At 42.7% G+C, this 21673-nt stretch overlaps 1 protein-coding gene across 17 annotated transcripts in view; it reads right to left on the reverse strand.

The window, feature by feature from the left end:
* Positions 1-21673, reverse strand: part of SMC1B (structural maintenance of chromosomes 1B) — a 123883-nt gene that overhangs the window by 27092 nt on the left and 75118 nt on the right. For 16 of the 17 annotated variants that reach the window (XR_009757608.1, XR_009757609.1, XM_061582423.1 and 13 more), the window contains 5 exons: positions 20639-20745; positions 15024-15165; positions 10624-10769; positions 9503-9656; positions 8463-8561 (listed from right to left, as the gene is read on the reverse strand). Coding sequence is in view for 15 of the 17 variants with exons in the window: in XM_061582423.1 (XP_061438407.1) it covers positions 8463-8561; positions 9503-9656; positions 10624-10769; positions 15024-15165; positions 20639-20745 (648 nt within the window). In the remaining 2 variants the exon portion in view is untranslated. The remainder of the gene's footprint in view (positions 1-8462; positions 8562-9502; positions 9657-10623; positions 10770-15023; positions 15166-20638; positions 20746-21673) is intronic. The other variant, XM_061582429.1, reaches the window with a different exon arrangement.

A 21673-nucleotide genomic window follows, 5' to 3' on the forward strand; every position in this document is an offset into this window, starting at 1 on the left:
TTGATGCCAGGGGCTCCATTTTTAACCGACAGTACTTCACAAAGCGGTTGACAAACTTGAGGTCTAAGACCGCCCTCCACAACAGATCTCGCTTGGGAACCGCAAACAAGATGGAGTAAACGCCCTCTGATCTTTATGTTGGTGGTACTGGTTCTATTGTGGCTATGTCGAGTAGATGACATATAGCTTCCTGCATGACCCTCCACCGTTCTTGAGAACAGGAGACGGGAGAAAGATGAAATCTGTCCGGGGGAGTCAACCAAAACGCTATGTTGTAACCGTGGGAGAAAATATCTCTGACCCAAGAGACCTGTGTTAAGGCGAGCCAGGATCTTGCATAGAGGAGTAGCCTGCCTCCAATAGGGATGACATCAGAATTGTCTACACTGAGGAGCTCCTCTACCATATGATGAATACAAAGGACCTTGTTGTCCCTGGTACTGAGCTCTGCCCTGGAATCGCTGTTTGTGCCAAGGTGCCCTGGAGGAGCGGAAATTGGCAACTCGGGAATCGCGGCTTCGCCCCCAGGCCGCACCCCCCGAAAGGGCTGGAAGAACAATATGGAGCAAACCTTCGAAAGGGTCTGCGGTCATATCTCTTGGCTGTGGCTAAAGCTGGGTTTTGGTTGTCTTTAGGGTCTACCAAAACCGTTTTAAGAGCTTCTTCTCCAAACAGCAAGGACCCAGAGTATGAAGCCGTAGACAAGTTGGCTCTGGCTGTGGCGTCAGCGTCCCAGTGTCGGAGCCAGAGTGTTCGCCGAGCCACTATTTCCGCAGCCAAGGCCTGTGCTCCTTGGTGGGTTGCGTCCAGAGTGGCAACCAGCACAAATGCAGCCGCTTTGTGTAACTTAACTAGACCCTTTCGAAGTTTGACTAGATCTTGATTGGGATCGTCCAAAAGATCATCCAGCCACATCATAGAGGCCCTTGAGAAGATAAACCTGAATGGAATAGGCGGTAGCCTCATGGTTCTTACGCAGAGCAAAATCCAACTGCTGTTCAGAAGGGTCTTTAAACTGGGAGTCTCCTTCTTTTGGGAGGAGAGACCTGGAGACCAAGTTCGAAATTGGCTGATCCACTCCAGGGACATTCAGGAAATACATGAATTCAGGTGCCAAGGCATAGAATCTGTTGGCTAAAGGTGAGAAGCGACGTGGGTGCAGCAGGCGAATCCATTCCTCCTTGGCCAGCTTGTTGATGGGATCTGGCACAGGAATAGCATAATCCACCAATCTGGGAGACTTGAGAACCTTGGGCCCTTTCACAGGAGGAGCGGTAGCTTGTGGTTGTAAAAGTTGAATACCGAGGGTGTCCATAACTCTACGGCAGAGAGGAAGTTAATCAGCCGAATCAAAGAGGTGATAGGAATAGTCCTCTTCCAGATCAGACTCCCCACTCCATTTATCAACTTCTGCCTGCATAAAGGACAAATAATCCTCCATCCCCGAGGGTTCACCGTCAATTCTGCCACTGGGAACATCAAAGGGATTTGGTGAAGAGGGTGGAACCTCAATGTTACAGCCATGTTGCCGTGTAGAATTGGACTGCAGCTAAACAGCTTGCTGAGGCGATAGATTGGTCTGAGAGACTGTGCTTGAGATAGAAACCCCAGTACATCTCGCAACTGAGACAGAAATTCTGGAGTCAGCTGTAACCTGAGGGAGGATCAGAGGGTACTGTCTATCCTTGTGGAGGCAGATGTGGCTGAACTGGTTGAGGCAACAAAGCCAGAGGAATATCCAAGTGGCGAGATGCCGCTGTGATTGAATGAGATGGACAGTTCAAGGATGTTTGGCTGGGAAACCCTTCAAACTCGTCCTCTGATGACCCAGTAGGTGAGTGAAAAAGTGTAGTTAATGCCTCCTGAGCAAGCTCCTCTGAGGCTGGGACTGAGATGTATCGGGCTCGTTTAGAGGCGCTGTGGGTAGATAAGTGCTTGGTTTTAGCGACAGCCTTGGAGTGGAGCCTGGAATGCTTATGCTTTGTGGCTTTGTGTTGCGCCGGGGCTTTGCAATGTTGGTTTGCCCCTGCAGCCTGCACTGCCTCTGGTCGCTGATCTGTCATTGTTAAAGAGCTAGATATGTGCACACAGTGGGGAAGGTACGGTATTGCTCCTGCACACTATACACATAAGAGCAAAACAATAATCCTGGTGGTGCAGTATGGCAATGAGGGAGCTAGATGCATGGACATAATGGGGAAGGTGAGGTATCGCTCGTGAACACTATCCAGGCCAGGGCGCCAAGAGAAATAGTCTTGATTCAGTATGGCACCGAAACAGCTAGATACACGCACACAATGGGGAAGGTGCAGTACTGCTACTGTGCACTGTCCAGGCAAGGGCGCCAAAAGTAATAGTCTTGATTCAGTATGGGACGAAAACAGCTAGATACATGCACACAATGGGGAAGATGCGGTACCGCTACAGTGCACCAAATAAGCAGACAAATATCTCAGGTACACGCCCACAGTACAAAAAGGGTCAGGATAGCCAGCCTCTTCAGCTCCATATCAGATTGCTATAACTATGTATTATCAATTATTTATTTATTTATTTCTAATATAGCGAATAGAAGTGCTAGACTAACTAGCCCTCAGCCAGACAAAGGAGAGGGCAGATATAAGGAAAAACAAAGGGGAGGCTATAGTGAAGCGGGGGGGGGGGGATAAGAACGAAAAAGGGCGGGGACAAGAAGGCAGACAAAATGGCGAATGGCAAAAAATGGTGGGAAAATAAAGGGCTAACGGCGGCCGCTCAGAACAGGAAACGTCCTGAGCACCCCCTTACAGCCTGAGGGAAACAGCCAGGTGAACAAAAAAAGCACCGCTGACATGAGCCGCAGCTAAAAAGCATTGCAGATGCGAGCCGCAGCTAAGCTGGCTCCGAAGAGGCCAGCAGCTCTGAGCCCCGCGGGAGGGAAGCAGAGCCGGCACCACTTAGGGTGGCAGAGCCAGGAAGGCAGCGCCAGGAGCGCCTAAGGACTGAAAGGAGAGGAGCTGCAGCCAGCGCCACTTACAGCATACCGCTCGAAAGGAGCTCGTTACTGAGCCAGGGAGGCAGCGGCGCGAGCTTCTAATAACCAGGAGAGGACAGAAGCCGCAGCCAAGCTCCCGGTGGGGGGAGGGAGGAGACAAACAACAGCACCATGTAAAGCGGCCGCTGCAAGCAGAAAACAAATAGGGAAAAGGCGGGGGGGGGGAGAAACAAAAATACACCACCACCTCAAGAGGATATAAGAGGGAGGAAGCAAAAAAAAAACAAAGGCTGGAAAAAGAAAAGGACATACCAAGCCAAGAGAGAAAAGACAGGGAAACCCAGAAAGGGCCCCAGTTCCCACAAACTTCCTCACACACACACACACACACACACACACACATTAACACTAACTCCTAAACTAATTCCTCACGCTGTGGAGATATGACTAGCCTCAGATGAAGGCAAGAATGAACTGGAGTGGGAGGGGCATGGTTGCCTTGGGCCTTGACTTCAGTGCATTCTTGCCTTCGGATGCTAGATGGCATGTTACCTGGTGAAAATTTAATTTGCACAATTAAAGTTGATTTGAAATTAGGGATGTAACATGTCAATTTCTGGCCCAATATTCATTAAATCAAAGTCTCTGTTTCATTATGCATAACAAATCACAATTCAATACAAATATGTACTCCTTCGCATTGACTCTAAAAGCAGATGTGTCTCATCCCCTCAGGGTCTCTATGGAAGTGGGGAAGCTTTTATCTGCCTGATCCTCAGTAGGGTTAGGGAGCAAACTTCTTGTACTTTTGAAAGCATTACAGCTGCAGTGCAAGCCTATGACTACTCAGAAATAAGTGCCATTGAATTCAATGGAACTTACTCCCAGTCCCTGGTAAGTATAAGATAGCCATAGGTCTAGGATTTCCATATAGATCTATGGTCAAAAAAGTGACCACTTCAAAGTACTTATTTGCTTTATTAAAATTATACCCCACCTTTACTTCCAAAGGAGCCCAGGGTGTGGCAACCGAATATGTGCTGTGAAACAAGTCTTAACAACACAAGTTGGAATCCTAACCATGTCTATTCAGAGGTAAGTCCCACTGAATTCAGTGGAGCATACTCCCAGATAAGTGGGTTTAGGATTGCAGCCTTAGGGCTCATCCACACTGGAGTTTAATATGGATTAGATTCTGCTTATCTTCATATTAAAGTAGCATCTTCCACATCACATCAGTCCCAATCAACTGCAAACACACTGTTTTTTACCTGCAAATTCGGTCTTTCCAGAACCATGGATAATCCAAAAATGGGAGAGAATGCAACTTCAAAACGTGCCAATTTTGGCAGTAGACGCTTTGCAGCAGCTTTGCTTCAATAGGTGGTTCTAGTTTATTCTTATCAACGCCCCTTCCACACATCCACTTCTGTTCTGTTTCTGATTTCTTTCTGGCATGTATACTTCCAGCAAAGGAGTCACTAATGTAGCCCTATGTGCTGTTGTTTAAATTTCAGATCCCCAGATTAAGTTCAATGGGATATAGCTTTATTTGCTCACAGATTATCCCTCTGCATTCAAGCCAATTCCATGTGTTCTGCAGAGAGAGGGAGGGCGCAAGTCCCAGCCCCTCCTTCACCATAATACTCCCTCCCTCTCCTCACTTGCTCCTTTAGGCAGACTCCTTGAACCGTTATACCTAGTGGCGGCAGCAGCGATAAGCTCTCTCACTTTTAAGGAGCAAGCAGACTTCATCTGAAAGTTTAACATGCTTTCCTTGGCTCCCCACTCCTGCACCCCTGCTAGATCTGGCTTTCCTGAAAAAAGGGAAGGGGGTTGTAGAGTGCTGGAAGTTTCTCCCAAAGCAGACTGCCTCCCCTCTCCACTTTAACAACCCCTCCAGGACCATACTGTGCCCCCCACCTTTCCTCCCTTCATATGATTTTTCAGTGTTGTGCTCTCTCCTTTTAAGGCTGTTTTCCACCAAATAATTTTATCTATAATCTGCATGTTAAGACAGATGAAAATAATTTTGCTATGATCTGTAGTGGCTTTATTAAATGATGTGTTTTGCCTTTTTAAAAGGGGGGAATACCCATAATAACAAATCACAATAGCAATAAATGGTTGCTAGTGTGTTGAATCTGATTAGCGAGATGCTGGATATAACGCACTCAAAATACACATGCAGGCACACACCCACAGCTAGGAGCAACAGAGGTAGCACAGATGTTGAAATGGATTACTAAATTCATGGTAGACACACCAAAAAAACTGAGCTTGGAAGGGAATCCACCCCTTTCTATCAGCTCTCCCTGTCACTAGTATAAGCTAGTTAGGCTTCTTCACCTTTCCCAGAGGAACCAGGGCTCATCTACAAGGTGATTTACTCTGTGTTTGGTGCCACTCACATCTCCTTTAAGTTTGCCAGGTTCACATGACGTTCCTGGCAAACAGAAGCTATCACATAGTTTCCCCCCTGTAAATCCATACTAATCCAATCCACTGGTAATACGAAAAGGGAAGGAAAAAAGTCTTCACTCCCTTTTTCTAATGCTTGTGGATGCTTTGCTCAGATGCTTTTAGGTGGGTGTGTCAATCATTTCTCTCTCCACAGCCATTACCTCCTACTCCCTTCGTTCATTTTATTTCCCTGTACGCTGACAAGCAACTTCTGGTTCCTCTCCTCCATTCTTCAGGCCTTTTTTATGTTGCTGCAAACAGTGACTTTATGTTCTTTACCTCCTAACTTGTGCGCAAAAGCACTACTCAAACAAAGATTTGTATTTCAGCTGTATCCTACCAGGAAAAACACAGATATTTGCACTTCTGGGTTTTTTTTTAAAGGAGCCTACTGCAGCTTGTAGAACAGACTGAGCATGCTTGGTAACCTAGCAACCAGAGGGAGTGGAAATATATAATTAGAGGGTGGGGTCACAAAGAAAAAGCCAGACTAATCCTCCCCAGAGGAATGCCTGCTTGTGTGAATGGGAAAAAAACAACTGGCAGCTAACTTTTGAGCAGAAACTGCAGATGGTGCAAATGAAAAGCAAAGGTAAAAGAAGTATATTTTCTAAGAAGAAATGCTCCCATGTAGATGAGCCCAGTGATGCTGATGGTTCCTGGGCAACATACAAGCATATAGCCACATATATGAAAGTAAAACTGTGAAATTAGGCTGAAGGAATCATATTAACCTCACACAGGTATGGACCACTGAGATCAACTTCCGAGGGAGAAACTTTAGTTTTAGCATGATACAGCTGTCATGCGGACAAGCCCTTAGTTTATGTATATTTACTCAAAATGGCTTATTTAAATACTTGTTTAAATTAACACTGCAAGTTTCAATCCGTTTAATCAGATGAATCAACTTAAGCTTTAATTGACCCATGGAATAATCAGCTGGCCTGCAAATTAAGATCACCTTCAAAAAGCATGTCCCCCCAACATGTTATTGTAATAGGGAATAAGAAATAGTTTTATGTGGCATTTCCTTCTAACAAGGAGCAGCAGCTTTCATGGGTTGAATTACAAGAGGTTTGAAATATCTTTTAATATCTCTAATTGGTAGTGCAGTGGCAAACCTTGGATCTACGTGACTAGATTGGTTTTAGCCTTTCATGTGCTGCTGACCTTCCTTGCAAGGCCGTGGTGTGTGAACTAGTGTTAGATGCATAGAGGCGTGGGGGGAGAAAACCATATGAGATCCTTTGACTTGAGCACACCCTGACCTACCTTGCAGGGTTGTGGTAGTGTCAACCAGTGTTAGATGTGTGTGTGAGGTGGGGGAGAAAACTATGAGATCCTTTGCTTCGTATGCACCCCTGATCTAACTGCCTTCTTTGTTGTTTATGCTGCCATATAGCCAATAAGGCTTCACCTCTATATCTCATTTAAGAGTATATAAGTGTCCACTTCAAAATGCTTCTACCCAACTACGCCTATGACATAAGTAAAAGATGCAACAATCATTTATTTCATTCCCTGAATGAATGTGTCTACTCAGGGTCAGATGTAAGACTCACTGAATTTAATGGGGCTTACTTTACAGGTAAAGGGGACTGCAGCCTCAGTACTTTCTACATTTATTAGGAAGTCAGTCCCACTGTGTTTACCGTGGCTTACTCACGAGTAAAAGGCTGCAATCTAAGCAGAAAAATGACACAAATGGAGCCAGATCCTAGAATCTGGGAGCACAGCATCTCACTCCTTATCAGCAGTATTAAGTGTCTGCCGTCCAGCTTTTAAAGGCACAAGAATCCAGCTGAGAATCCTATATATGCCATATCACATTCTCAGACTTCCTTTCACTTTTTGATTTTAAAGTCACTGAAAACAGCACCATAGACAATTGCAGATAATCTTTGGAGTCAAAGCCCAATCTTATGTATGAGATCTACAGGATATCCTTATGAATATTAACTCAGGAGTGAGTTTCACTGGGTTCAATGGCGCTTACATCCAAAGCAAATGTTATCTTCTGACTCTGTTGCACAAGAGGTACAATCCACAACCGTCATGACAAGGTGGTTAGGGAACAATTTTATTCATCTTTTCTCTGCCATTATAGTCCACAGAATGAAAATGCAAGATAAGTAAGCATGTAAAGCTTGCATTAATTATGTAATATTTGCAGCTTTGGAAAAAAAATTCCAGTGTCAACAAATGCTGCTTAGATTTGCATAAAATGAATCCCGTCCCAACAAAGACCAAATAAGCAAACAGTAAGAATTTCTGCACTCACTCAAGTTTCTGTTGGAATTCTCTGACACCCCTGTTTGGAACCCTTATGCAGCAAATCTGCCCCCACTCCCAAATTGGACTTTTGCAACAAGGAAAGTGACGGGAAAATGCATTGTAAGATGTGGGATAATATTTGCTTCACATAACATTGTTTAACCTCCCTGCAAACAAGTCCGGATGAATGTTCAATAGCTGACATCTAATTTCCCTGAAATCTTTGTGCAAACAAATCAGGATAAATGTTGAAGAAACAGGTGGTGCCAACAGAGGGGCATCAGCGATCTGGTGGGCTGCTCAGAGAAGAGCGAGGGGTTGAAGGGATATTATCATGCTTTTATTTATTTATTTTATATCTCACCCTTACTCCTAGAAGGAGCCCAGGGCGACAAACAAAAATGCTACAAACACTTCTAAAATATCTTAAAAACAAAAGACTTTAAAGCATATTAAAACAAAGCATCTTTAAAAACATAAAAAAACCTATTTTTAAAAGTTTTTAAAACATCTCAAAAATTGCTCTCTTTTTAGACTTTGAACTCTTTATTCTCTCTCTCTGTTTTGAGTATAGCCATGAAAATTTAGAGGGTTGTTAAGCAAGCGTTTCTGAGTTCAGGACTGTAAGTTTTGTAAAGTTTTGTTATGAAATGAAATGAGCTTATGGAAAGAATATGAAAAATCCATGCGGGCTACAGTATACAGCCACTCTTGCGGCTGTATAATTATAAATAAAAGATTTCCTTACCTTTAGCTCTTCGGCAAGACTACTATAGTCTATATGAATTGCCTGTTCTCTTTCATAGATATCAGCTGTTACTTCACTAGTTTCAGTATCAGATCCCAGCTATAACAAAAAGCCATTAATATTAATGTATATAATGGTTAAAACAAACAAACCAAGAACAGCAGCAGTGTTTATTATTATTATTATTATTATTATTATTACATTTTTAGACCGCCCTATAGCAATAAGCTCCCAGGGCGGTGTACAGCATAATAAAACAGGTTAAAATACAGGTGGATGTAAATACAATACACAATGAAACATAATTAAAATTTTCAAATTTAAATACAAATTTTTAAATTTTTAAAATGCCTGGGCGAAGAGGTAGGTCTTTACCTGGCGCCAAAAAGATAGTAGAGAAGGCGCCAGGCGTATCTCGTCAGGGAGGGCGTTCCATAGTTCGGGGGCCACCACTGAGAAGGCCCTAGCTCTAGTTATCATTCTCCGTGCCTCCCTATGTGTTGGGACACAGAGAAGGGCCTTCGACGTCGAGCGCAGCGACCGGGTAGGTACATAGCGGGAGAGGCGTTCCGCCAGGTATTGCGGTCCGATGCCGTTAAGGGCTTTTATAGGTAAGAACCAACACTTCTCCCTTTTCTCCCATCCTACTAATGGGTACTTATTTCTGATATGCTTCTCCATGAAAACCAGGGGAGTCTCCATTTTATCTGGTCTTCTATTCTTATCTTTCTGTACTTTCACCCTTTTTGAGGGGCATCAATTGTTTCGTATTCTTTAGCTTTTGTCATCCTGAACAATTCTGCCTAGCATTTGAATAACAGAACATTAGATTCAGGAGGAGTCACTCATCAGGGTTACCTTTTTGTAATTCTAGTTTTGTCTTTGTGCGCTCTCAGCATTGGCTTGTCTAGAAATCTGGCACTTGCCACAGGATAAAACTCTTGTTTGATCAAGTTCAGATAGGTCTTATTTTAGGTCTTAAATATATTCTATAACTGCCTTACATTAATTACTATGCCACAAAGCATGCCATAATATACCTCTATTTCACTAATGTCATCCAAAGATCCCAAAAGAAGTTTTATCTTTAAGTCCTGGAGCTTGCATTCAAGAAGTCTATTATGCCTTTCTAATTTTTTCTGTTCCAGCAAGGTCTCAATTGCTACGCCTTCCTTTTGTAACTTCACCAACTCTCTGCCAACAAAAAGCGAGAACAAACAAAAGATAACACTGGTATTTCAGCTACTGACAGCTAAAAATTATGTGAAAATGGTTTTAGTATATTTAGGTTGAATATCTGGGTTGAGAAACCTTTTGCATTACTGAAGATTATAGTAATTTCAAAGTACTTTTGAACTGCACTATAAGCACAAGTTTTTAACCCAATTTTAACATAGCATCTCAATCCATTCTAGAATTACTTTCCCCTCAAATTCAGTATATTTATTGCAGTGAGGGATGTAGGCATCAAATGCAGACACAGTTAACTGTGGAACTTCTCCCTTCAAAAGATAGCAACAATGTTATATGTAAATCATTTACACATCTGCTGTTGCCACTTTCTTGTAACATCCAAAGTCACCCTGTGGCAGACAAAACAAAATTATTTAGGTTGAGATCCAACAAGCACAATGGCCTCTGCATCACTTAACTTACTTTGTACCAGAGATTGCATCAAATGTTTTTAAAGCTCTTTTAAAAAAGATGTTTTCAAAGCTTTTTTTTTTTTTAAAAAGGTGTTTTAAAATGTTTTGTTTTAATATGTTTTTAAGGATATTTTCTTGTAATATTTTAAAGTCTGTTTTTAAGATGATTTAGAGTGTTTTTAGTGATTTTGTTTGCCACCCTTGGCTCCTACTGGGAGGAAGGGCAGGATATAAATCTAATAAATAAATAAATAATAAACAAATAAAAGTTCCACCAATTCAGGAGCGGCTTGAAGAGGTGGAATATTAGACACTCTGTGTGCATGAAGAAACACCCCATTACAATATTGGCCTTAGCAATTACTTATACAGTTGATAATTAACAAATACATCATGCTCAACTTAAATGTTTCTGTGCATTACAAAAAACAATTTCCCTCAAAATCTTAAGTGAAGTTTCAAATACCTGGAATTCTTTTTTTCAAATCACTTCTTCTAAGCATAGCATCAATTACCTATTTAGAGTTAGAAGTGTCTTCCTTAATTCCTCAACTTGATTCTGTGCTTCTGCAACTTCAGACTTAATAACATTCTGCCTTTCCCTAAGCTGTTGCAGTTCTGCCATAACTTCCTCTGCCATTTGTAAAAACTTTTCCTCATCCTATGTAAGAAAAACATTAGCCATATTAAAAAATTTACACGGAACAACCTCATGGCAATATCATCCAGACAAGAGTGTCTAACATCTATTGGCAGAAAGTGAACATTCTAAAAATCTTGATTTTGGGCTAATCCACATGTATTTTTTTCTAATTCCAATTTCACGCCTTGATCTTAATTACAATTATGTGCTCTGATATTATATGCCCATTATAGGTGCATAATGCAACATACCCCAAACGGGGGGGGGACTGCTAAAATGGTTGAACCAGTTTCTTTGTGAAGTAAATGGCCCTAAACAAATCTGTTAAATATCTCTTTGCTTTACTAAAGAGAAGGCAAAATATAGGTAACTGGTTGCCATAGGAGTGAATGGCTGGGGAGAAAGCAGACCACAAAAACCATTCCAACTCCATCCCCACAACCTCTTCCCTACTCCAGACAGTAACTTCCACTTCCTTCCAGTCCCAGCTCTTCTTACTGTGTTCAGGGCACTAAAAGTTGGTTTCAGAACATCAGGCTTAGTCAGAGAGGAGAACAGATGAGTTTAATTCCAAAATTAATAAACAGGATTAAGATAATCCTTATTTTACTTCATTCAGTAATTTTGTGAGAGCAGTCTATAATAATGTTGGGTAGATAAAGAATCATAATTTCCTCAAATTATTTTTATTTATTTAAAAGAATTTATGATCAGTTTATGTGGCAACCCCACATCATACACACACAGGGACTCACACAGACTCCCAATCCTCCAGGACTCCCAAACACACACAGGCCCTCACACACATGGGCCCAAGCAACACAGGCAGCTCCCAAAAACAGCCACCCAGGCACTTGCCACTGCCCTCTTTAGGCAGCTTACCAGCATCCCGCCTGCCCAAGCTGCTGCCAGACCCCACCACAAGCACTTACCTGCCTCCCGCGTTGTCACTGCCAGCCCCCCCTGCTCACAAATCTTAAGAATCTGCAACAGTTGGGATAAATGGGCATATGCTGGTATGCGTTTTTGAAGTCTATCAATGACAAGAAATACATGAGCCGCAGATCTTCCTTTATTGCAGAGGAAGGAACCTTTTCTGTCTGAGGGCCACATTCCTTTCTTGACAACCCTCCAAGGGCCACATGGCAATGGTGGGTGGGACAGAAGCAAAAGTGGGTGGAACAACAAATGTAGTTTTTTCCCCTTTAGGCTAGTTTTGTCACACACTAATGCAGCCCTCTCGATCCTCCATCCAGACAAGTAAATCAAAGTTCAAGGACACATTCCAGCAAGCCAAAAACACTCAGGGTGCAAAACAGGGCTAGTGAAGGCTATGGCTTGGGGCAGTTCCAAGGGCCAGATAGGCATGGAGGGCCGCATTCGACCCCCAGGCTTTAGGTTCCCCACCTATGCTTTATTGACATGAGGGTCTTCATAAGATACTTAAATTCCAACATAGCCCACACTGAGTCATCCTTCTTTGGCAGAAGATGGAGTATATGCCAAAGAAGCCCTCTCCTGGTAGGATTAGCTCTATGCCCAGGTGTCTGATAGCATCCACATTACTTGTCTCCTTGGCAGGCAGTCATTCTCTTGGGATGGTAGGAGAGGTGACGAGCAGCGACTGAAATGCTATCTTGTACCCATTCTGGATGGAATTCAGCACTCACTGATCCGTTGTGATGTTCTGCCATGCTCAATAGCACTGCTGAAATCTGTCCCCCACCTGTGGTGTAGCAGCATCAGAAATGCTGCTGATGCCGTCCTGTGGCTGTCTGGGGAGTGGCAAACATACCCTGGGTTGGAACTTTGGTCTTTTACATGCACAATGCTTGAGTCAGAAATAATGTGCTCTGCCTTGAAACCTATTGCCAGAAAAGGACTGGTATAGAATGAAATGATGTGCTGCACGCCTATCCTCCCTACAAAGCAACATCATGTTCTTGCACATCTCTGTAGGGCCTCTTCTACAAACAATTTTGAACCAACATATAGCATTGTTGACAAGTTAATGTGGGATGCAGTATCTGCTTCCCTATGCCTCAGCTCCAATGTTATCTTGGTCATGACTTCACCCCTCAGAGATCTTAGGGCAAACTTCATTGCAACATGAGTAGTGCCTCCTAGAAATGTTTCTGGTCTAGACACTTTCTCACTGAGTCTGCATCCTGCTGAGGACTGTCTACAACTGGTCCATTCATAGTAAAGATGCCCTTGTGAAACAGATGCAGCGCATGATGCCCGAATGACCAGAAGCGCCTGATGTGCTTTGTATAAAGCGAAGTCCATGCTGTGCTCCAAAGTATCCTTCAACTGGGCACACCCATACTTTGGGAAGAGTGCACCCAGGACACAAGCACAGAAGCCAAACTATCCATGGCACACAGCTTCATAAACAAGGTTCTAGTGCAGCCTTTTTCAACTAGTGTGCCTCCAGATGTTGTTGGACCACAACTCCCATCAGCCTCAGCCAGCATTGCCAATGGTCAGGAAAGATGGGAGTTGTGGTCCAACAACATCTGGAGGCACACTGGTTGGGAAAGGCTGTTCTAGTGTAAAAAAACTTGTTAGTAATGGAGGGAGAAGTTAGTAAAAGTCTATCCAGGAGTGAGAATTATGGGGAGCAGAGTGATGGGAAAAACTCATTATCTTTTGGATACACTTCACTCCAGACATCCCTCATTCTCCATTTTTGAAAAGTTTGAGTAATTGATACTGCTCTGTTAATCTCTTTCCTTTTCCTTGTAAAAGGGTAGTAACTGGCCAGGAGCCATCTAAACCCCAAAGGGAAACACCACACACATTCAAGTTAAAACCATGCCCCCCACACCCCCAAAAAACTTCATCCTGGGCAAAAGTTTGTATTTCCTCAAATACTTTTTTTCAAAAAACAACAAAAACAACCAAACTGACCTGAATTGGGAGCACAAATTAAACTAATTGTCCTTCCTTAGTACCTTCCAGAACACATCTAGCAAACACAAACCTTCTATTCCTATCCTTGAAAACATCAACCAGTTTAACTTGGTAGCAGCACAGAAGCCCATCCTAACAGCTGAGGTCTCCTCCGCAAAATGGCTAGTAAATCCTGAGAGCTGTCAACCATCACTGCTGCTTGTGGCACCCAGCATGATACGTATACTTTGCATATAGTTGCAGTGGGCTCTTTGTCCTGAGATCTCTTCATAGTAAAATCATAATCTCAGGTACAATCCTAGAAAACACAGAGTCTCCTTTTGCCTTTGCCAAAGCAGGTAAAAGAAAGGGAAGTGGGAGAAGAGAGTGAATACATATGATAGGAAAGGGGGAAAGGGGTGATTTAAAACACAGACTGGTTTCTCTCCTCTATTTATCCATCTATCTAGAGCTGAAGACAAAATAGCCAAAAACCACCAAGCAGCAGACAGAAACTCAGAAGCAAACACAGGGAAGATGGGCTCTCAAAATATTCACTCCAAGGTAAAACTTACAGCATACTGTCATACACTAATACTGAGGTAAACACGTTGATAACTTTCACACAACAGACACTAAAATACCCAAAACGTGTAAAGACAACACTGGTCTAAGGAGAAGACAAATTTGGAGAGCTAGAAACACAACAGGTCTGCTTCGAGCAAAGGCAGGAAACAAAGTAAAACAAAGGAGGGAGAACCACCTAATTCCTGTGAATCTCGACAAATCCCACTAGATGACCTCCTTTACCCAAGGAGAATGAACAGCAGTTTGCAAGCTGTGATGGTCAATTTATTGGCGTTGCTTGCAAAGTGTCATGCACAGGACTTTGCAGATACTGCCAATCAACTGATTGGTGGTCCTACAAAATCCTGATGTCATATATGCCCCTCCCTATATTTTATTTTCAAAGTGAGGGATTTTTGTTTTATTTGTTTGAAGATTGCCTCTTTTAGGTGAGCTAAAGTCAGTCTTATTTCTTTTTTGGGGGGTATAGGTGCTTTCCCTGGTATTTTGGAGGAGGGGATGTTCTGGGAATTGCCCAATGTTCTTCTGCAAAACTGCCATTTTATGGTTTCAATCAGTTTGAGATTTCCAAATGTTGCGACCCTAAGCTAGATTATCCTCACCACAGGGTCATTCTATCACCAACTGTTCTGTTGGAAGGATCCTGATGACTTTTTATGTTGACATAGTTTATTGTGATTTTTTTTTAAAAATGCAATTTAATTGTTTCCTGTAAGCTGACTTGGAAGAATCTGTATCCTGAAAGCTTGAATATAAATAATTATAATAAACAAACAAGCCATTCGTTACCTTTTTCAGGCAAATTATATCAGCTTCATCATTGCAAATATTCTCTTTTAGCATGTTGTTGTTCTTCACCTTCTTGTCTATCAGGCTGCAAATATACTCAAGCTGAACACTCAAGCGCATCTTCTGGTTTTCAAATTGAAATCTAGCCAAACACAATACAATGATGTGTTAAGACAGGAGTGGGCAATGTTTTGCTGTTAGGGCTGTGTGTGGGCCACCTCTTCTATTTCTGACACTGCCATCTTTCTCTTGCCCCCTCTTCCTCTCCACCCAGCTTGGCTATTGGAGGAAGGACAGACCACTCTTGCTAAAAAGCTGGAACTGATCACTTGCAGAGAGCTTTAGAAATGAGGTAGGCAGCTGTCTAAAGCCTTAGGGCTGTAGGCTGCCTCCCCATGTGTAAAGAAAAGGTAAAAAAAGTTATTTATATAGTGGCATCAGAGAGCATGGTACTTTCCAGAGCAGAAGAGGACAGGCCCTGAAAAGCTTAAAATTTAAAGTTCAATGCAAGGGAAACAACTGAGGGAGTGGAAGGAATTGGAGTCAGGAGAAAACAAGGCAGTATGGGGTTGTTTCAGTTGCACATGCATAAGCTAAGTTCCTAGCAGAGCATGAGAACTTGGGAACTGTGCCAAACACTTTCCAGGAAGAGGGTTTTGAGGAGGAAATGTTAATGAATTCCTTGGTACAAAGTTTTCCAAAGTGCACTGTGCAGAGTGTTCATTTATACTCTTGGCTATATATTTATAAGGGGGAAAGGGAATTGTTCCTTTAAGCCCTGAAAGGAGAAATCAGACTGAAGCTTGGAAAAACAATGGTGTTTCAACACCAGCAAAGAGAATAACCTCCTACTGGTGATTCCTTCTGGACCAATTCATGTTACCAATGTAGGCAGAACATAGATACGTAATAAAATCTTTTGTTTCCAGGACGGAAACAAAATTGAGCATTTTTGAAAACTGAAGACTAGTTCTACAAAGATCACATAACAATGCATATAGACAGTTAAGATAATGCAGAAAAAATTGTGTTTGCATTCCTTCCTAAATTTTACATGAAACCCTCCCAAGAGATTTGACTATATATCAGCATACAGGACCTTTTAAAAGGGATTTCCAATGCTCTTAGTTTGATGCAAGTGGCTTTTTTGGGGTGTATGTGTTAAATATAGCACTTATCTTTCTGCATTCTTCTCTGAACATCCAAATTGTATCACACACTTACCTCAACTTCAAGAGCATCATGTGACATGGTGAGGGAAGGAAACTACTGTTCAAGCCTTTTGGCTTACAATCTAGTATGTGGTCTTTTACATTCTGGGCCATGCAAATAATCACAGAAATACAAAAAAAGAACTGAATCCAATTATTAGAAAAATGTGGCAAGGTGATTTAGGAGATTTACAGTCAACTTGCCTAAAACTGGATAGGATATTATGTTTATAAGCTAGCAATCTAAGTCAGGGTCAGTAGACTTCAGACCTTTGGAATCTGTAGTGGTTAAGGTGCTGGACTACGACCTGGGAGACCAGGGTTCAATTCCCCACACAGCCATGAAGCTCACTGGGTGACCTTGGGCTAGTCACTGCCTCTCAGCTTCATAGGAAGGCAATGGTAAACTACTTCTGAATACCGCTTACCATGGAAGCCCTATTTGTAGGGTCGCCATAAGTCGGAATCGACTTGAAGGCAGTCCATTTCCATTTTCCATGTTTTCACTAGAATACTGAGGTCCACCAATTAGTCAGTGGAAAATGGTGGCTCAGGAAACATACATAATAAAGAGGTTCAGGGGGATAAATATATACTTTCATTTCATTTCATTTTTAATTTGTATACCGCCTTTCAACATCACGGCACTCAAGATGGTTTACAACCATAAACATGACAAAAATATACAGAAGTAATCATACTATCATCCTATAATAGTACAAGATATAAATACAAAATAAGCTTAAACAACAAATGCTACTAAAATACACAATATTACATATACAAGTGTTGCACCAATACAGATTACTATTAAATAAACCCCATATCAGTTCCTTCTGCTTCTAACATACACACCCTCTCAGGCGCCTAGCTCTCACCCAGGACTCCATACATACATCCTGGTTCTCACCCAGGACCCAAACACAGCTCACTCCCAGAATCCCGCAACAAAGAAGGGACCTGGAAACTGCTTATATATATATATATATATATATATATATATATATATATATATATATATAAACTACTTACATAATCATAAAAACAACGTAAAGCTTGTTTTTATGAATAAACACTAAGACAGATGGCAATTCATATAAAATATCAAAGTAACGTACAAAATATGCAATAAAATATACAACAGAAAATACCATGCAAACAATACAATGCCCAGAGCCTTCTTGCTCTTGCCCAACCACGGTGTGGCCTTGGTGTGAAGCCAGTGGTGGTGCTGCTGGTGGAGGTGGTGACAGGCGACAACAGCATGCGGGCTGGGGCCGGCATGGGTGGCAGTGTGGGCTGCTTGCTGGGCTGCAGGTGGACTGTCGTCCGGGCACAGTGTGCCACCTGGTACTAGAAGTGGCTGCAGTCAGGGGCCCCCAGGGGTGGTGGGTAGAGTGTGGCCAACTCTGCTGCCTCGTCGTCCTCATGGGGTTCCTGCTTGATGAGCAATGGGCGCAGGCCAGGCAGGAAGGAAGGCCCCAGTGTAGGAGTCCAGCTTTTCCTTGTAGCTATAGAGCATAGCAGTAGAGCAGGCCGCTGCCCTGCGGGAACCTGCCCCCCGGCATCCCCACCTCAGCACCACTGCCATAGTCCAGGCCACCAGCCTTGTCCGCATACTCCTGCTGCTTGCTGTGCTGGAAGAGATCAGCCAGGAACTTGTTGTTGAAGTGCCCGGGTCAATGTAGGCACTCAGGTCGATGGAGTTCTTGTGCTTGCAGATGTCCAGAAGGTCCGATGCCAAAGCCAGGTACTGTAGGCGCTGTCGGGCTGCTGCTGCTGCTGCTGCTGGACATGCAAGGGCAGATCCTCGGAGGGGATTCCAGTTCCAGCCTCCGCGCTGCATCTCACAGACCTCCAGAAGCACCATCGCTGCCGCCACAGTGGCAGAATGACATGATAGAGGCAGTAATTGTAGTACAGTAGGGCCCCGCTTTACAGCGTTCCACAAATACAGCGGTTGTGAATTGTAGAAAGGCCCCGCCTTACAGCGCTTGTTCTGCTTTTACGGCAGATTTTTGCCACCGGGTGCCATTTTGGTCAATGTAAGTCAATGGGATCCGCTTTACAGCGGTTTTCACTTTACAGCGGGGGTCCGGAATGTAACCCGCTGTATGAGCGGGGCCCTACTGTATGTTTACTCTTTCAGTGGCAGTGACTATTACGACTCTGCAAGACCTTCGTTCATCAGCACTGGGAATGCTATAAGGTTCCTGTGCACCAGCATCCTATGCTCCAAGGGCATGCAGCTTTTCCAGGATGCCTTAAGATTTAGCAGGGGCATCAGGCATCCTGGTGCTTTAATTGTATGGTGCTTTAAATGTATGGTGTGTATGCAGCCCTTATGCTGTTCCTCTCAGGGGGATTTGTATGGGTAAAACATGGCGGCTTCTGCTCTGGTAATGGTGGTGGCAGCTGCGACTGCTGCTCCTTCTCCTCTTCCCAGCTCCCTCCAGACTTCCTTCAGTCTCTTCTCAGACACCTTCAGAGTCCAACCGTGGACTTAAGGAACAGGATGCTCCCAAGCTTATGTTGTGAGCACCAGAACTGAAGACATTGTCCTTACATAAAAAATTCCTCCCTCACAGCCTTCTTCACTCCAGGAACCCAATTGGGGGAGGAAGGATATTGTTGCAGCTGCTGTTAAATAACTGGAAATCAGCAAGTTTATCAAAAGTGCAAACCGAGCAAGCAAATTTCATGACAGAACTACATGAAAATATTATACACAAATCTCCAACCGAAGTGTGAAATGTGTACCACTGCGGTGGTTCCATTCTTACTTGGATGGATGGCTCGAGAAGGTGTTCTTGGGGATCGTTGCTCAGCTCTGGAGGTTCTTCAGCCTGGGGTCCTGCAGGGGCCAGTTCTGTTCCCCATGTTGTTTAACATCTAGATGACACCAGTGTGTGGGGTAATATGGAATTTTGGAGTGCGTTGGCATCACTATGCTGATGATACGCAGCCTTATTTCTCCTTTTCATCTTCTGCAGGTGAGGCAGTGCATGTGCTGAATCAATGCTTCATTGTGATAATGGAGTAGATGAGGGGCCAACAAACAGAAGCTTAATCCAGACAAGACTGAGATGCTGTTGGTGGATGGTTCCTCTGACCGGCTGAGTAGTCTGCAGCCTGCTCTAGATGGGATCACACTCCCTCTAAAGGAGCAAGTTCATAGTTTGGGGGTTCTCCTGGATCTATTGCTGTCATTTGGGGCACAGGTGACCTCAGTGACACTGAGAGCAGTCCGTAAGCTTAGGCTGGTGGCCTAACTGTGACCCTATCTGGACAGGGATAACTTGGCTACAGATCTATGTTCTGGTAACCTCAAGATTCGATTACTGCAATACACTTTACATTGGGCTGCCTTTGAAAACGGTTCAGAAGCTTCAATTAGTGAAGAATGTGGCTACCCAATTGTTGATGGATTCGAGACAAACATCATTATGGGAGGAAGGACAGGAGTTTGTATTTTGTATTTGATTCTTAACTCATAATGTTTATGTTTAAGAGAATACTTTTATTTTTCTGATAATTATGCTGTTTTGAATGTGTTTTTTATATTTGGCTTGAATTTGTAATGTTTTCTTTTAATATTTTGTGATGTTTTGTTCAATGTTTTAATCTAAGTTGTAAACTGCTTTGAGATTTGTTTTCCAAATAATGTAAAGCGGTATAGAAATGACATAAATAAATAAATAAATATAATAATAATAATAATAATAATAATAATTTTGTTCCAGTTACACTGGCTGCCTGTATGCATCTGAGCCCAATTCAAAGTGCAGGTTTTAAACTATTAAGCTCTTTACGGCTCAGGACCTCACTATCTTCTGGAACACTTCTCCCGATATGAACCTACGCGGACCCTTAGATGTTTTTTTGAGGCCCTTCTCCAGATCCCCTCTCTGAGGGAGACTCTGAGGGTGGTGACAATGGAGAGTGCCTTTTCAGTTGTGGTTCCCTCATCTGTTGAATAGGCTCCCTAGTGAGGTCTGCCTGGTGCCTTCTTTTATATTCTTTCAGTGCCAGAGAAAGACAACTCTTTTCCCAGGCATTTGATAGACTAACACAATGTTGTTTGTATTAGTGTACTGCCAAAGCTTTCTGTGGCTACATGGGGGTGGTTGTTACTTCATTTTGTCTTATGTATATTTATTTTGGCTTTTAATAACATTGTAAGCAGTTTGGAGACCTTCAGGTAACAAGCGACCAAAAAATAATATTGGTGAGGGCATTTCTATGCCATGCATAGTTCTGACCTCAATAACAAAGCCAAAATCATATAATGACATGCTGAACAATATCTTAGAATGGAGACACACATTTATACAGAATATAGAGGAATTCTAATTACAGAATGATGTTACCAAGTATTACTACTTTTCAGTTCTGCATAGTTACCTCTTCTTGTCAATTTCTTCCTGCTCTTGCAAATATTCTTTTTCATATACACGAATATTGTCTACACCAATCTCTGCACAGAATTCACGGAAAACACTGTCTTCCACCTGTAGCAAACCGCCCCCCCCCAGGAAAGCAATTAAACATAATTCCATAATTCTTTGATACAAGGCAGATTTTATAAATGTAAGATGTATCAATGTGTTATTTCCAAAAACTGTAGGGTATTCACATGATCAAAAAGTGTACACAAATAGTTGAGCTATACAAAAAGTGTACATTCTTTTACACAAACACTTGTATATGTATGAGAAAAGCTTGTGTCTGTGTGTAATGTGTGAACAAACGCAATGTATTTCATTTAGGAACACGGTCTAGCCAAGAATGTTCATGACATCTTTCATAGGGTAACCGGAAAGAAACTTCACTTGCATTTTTTCTTTCTTAATACAGGAATACCCCGCTATACGGACCTTCACTGTATGGACACTCGCGAGTATGGACATATTTACAGTAGCACCATTTCCGTTTATGTATGCTCGCTTTGCAAGAACGGACACTTAACGGCATTACGCCACCGCCTGATCGGTTTCCAACTACAAACTTTTTCTTAAAATAAGGCCTACTGTATTTATTTTAGTTATAAATGCGTTATTTACATCAGTTATGCCCGTATATGACGATAAGTGAAAAAAGGTAGTGCTTCACTTTAAGTACAGTTTCGGTTTAGGTACTCGCTCTGGACCCATTGCGTACGTTAATGCGGGGTATTCCTGTAATATCTTTCAGTTTGAGGTATATGATAATACACAGAACATAGTGTTATAGGTTTGGGGGTTGAGATAGATGATAGGCTGCAACCCTACCTTCCTGCCCATCTTCTCCCACAGGTGATACATGCCCTGGTCTTCTCCCGCTTAGACTACTGTAATGCTCTCTACGTGGGGTTACCCTTGAAAACGGTCCGGAAATTACAACTGATACAGAATGCGGCGGCACGTTTGATTAAGAACAGCTGTCGCTGTGATCATATCA

This window comes from Rhineura floridana, chromosome 8, assembly GCF_030035675.1.
Source record: "Rhineura floridana isolate rRhiFlo1 chromosome 8, rRhiFlo1.hap2, whole genome shotgun sequence".
NCBI lineage: Eukaryota > Metazoa > Chordata > Lepidosauria > Squamata > Rhineuridae > Rhineura > Rhineura floridana.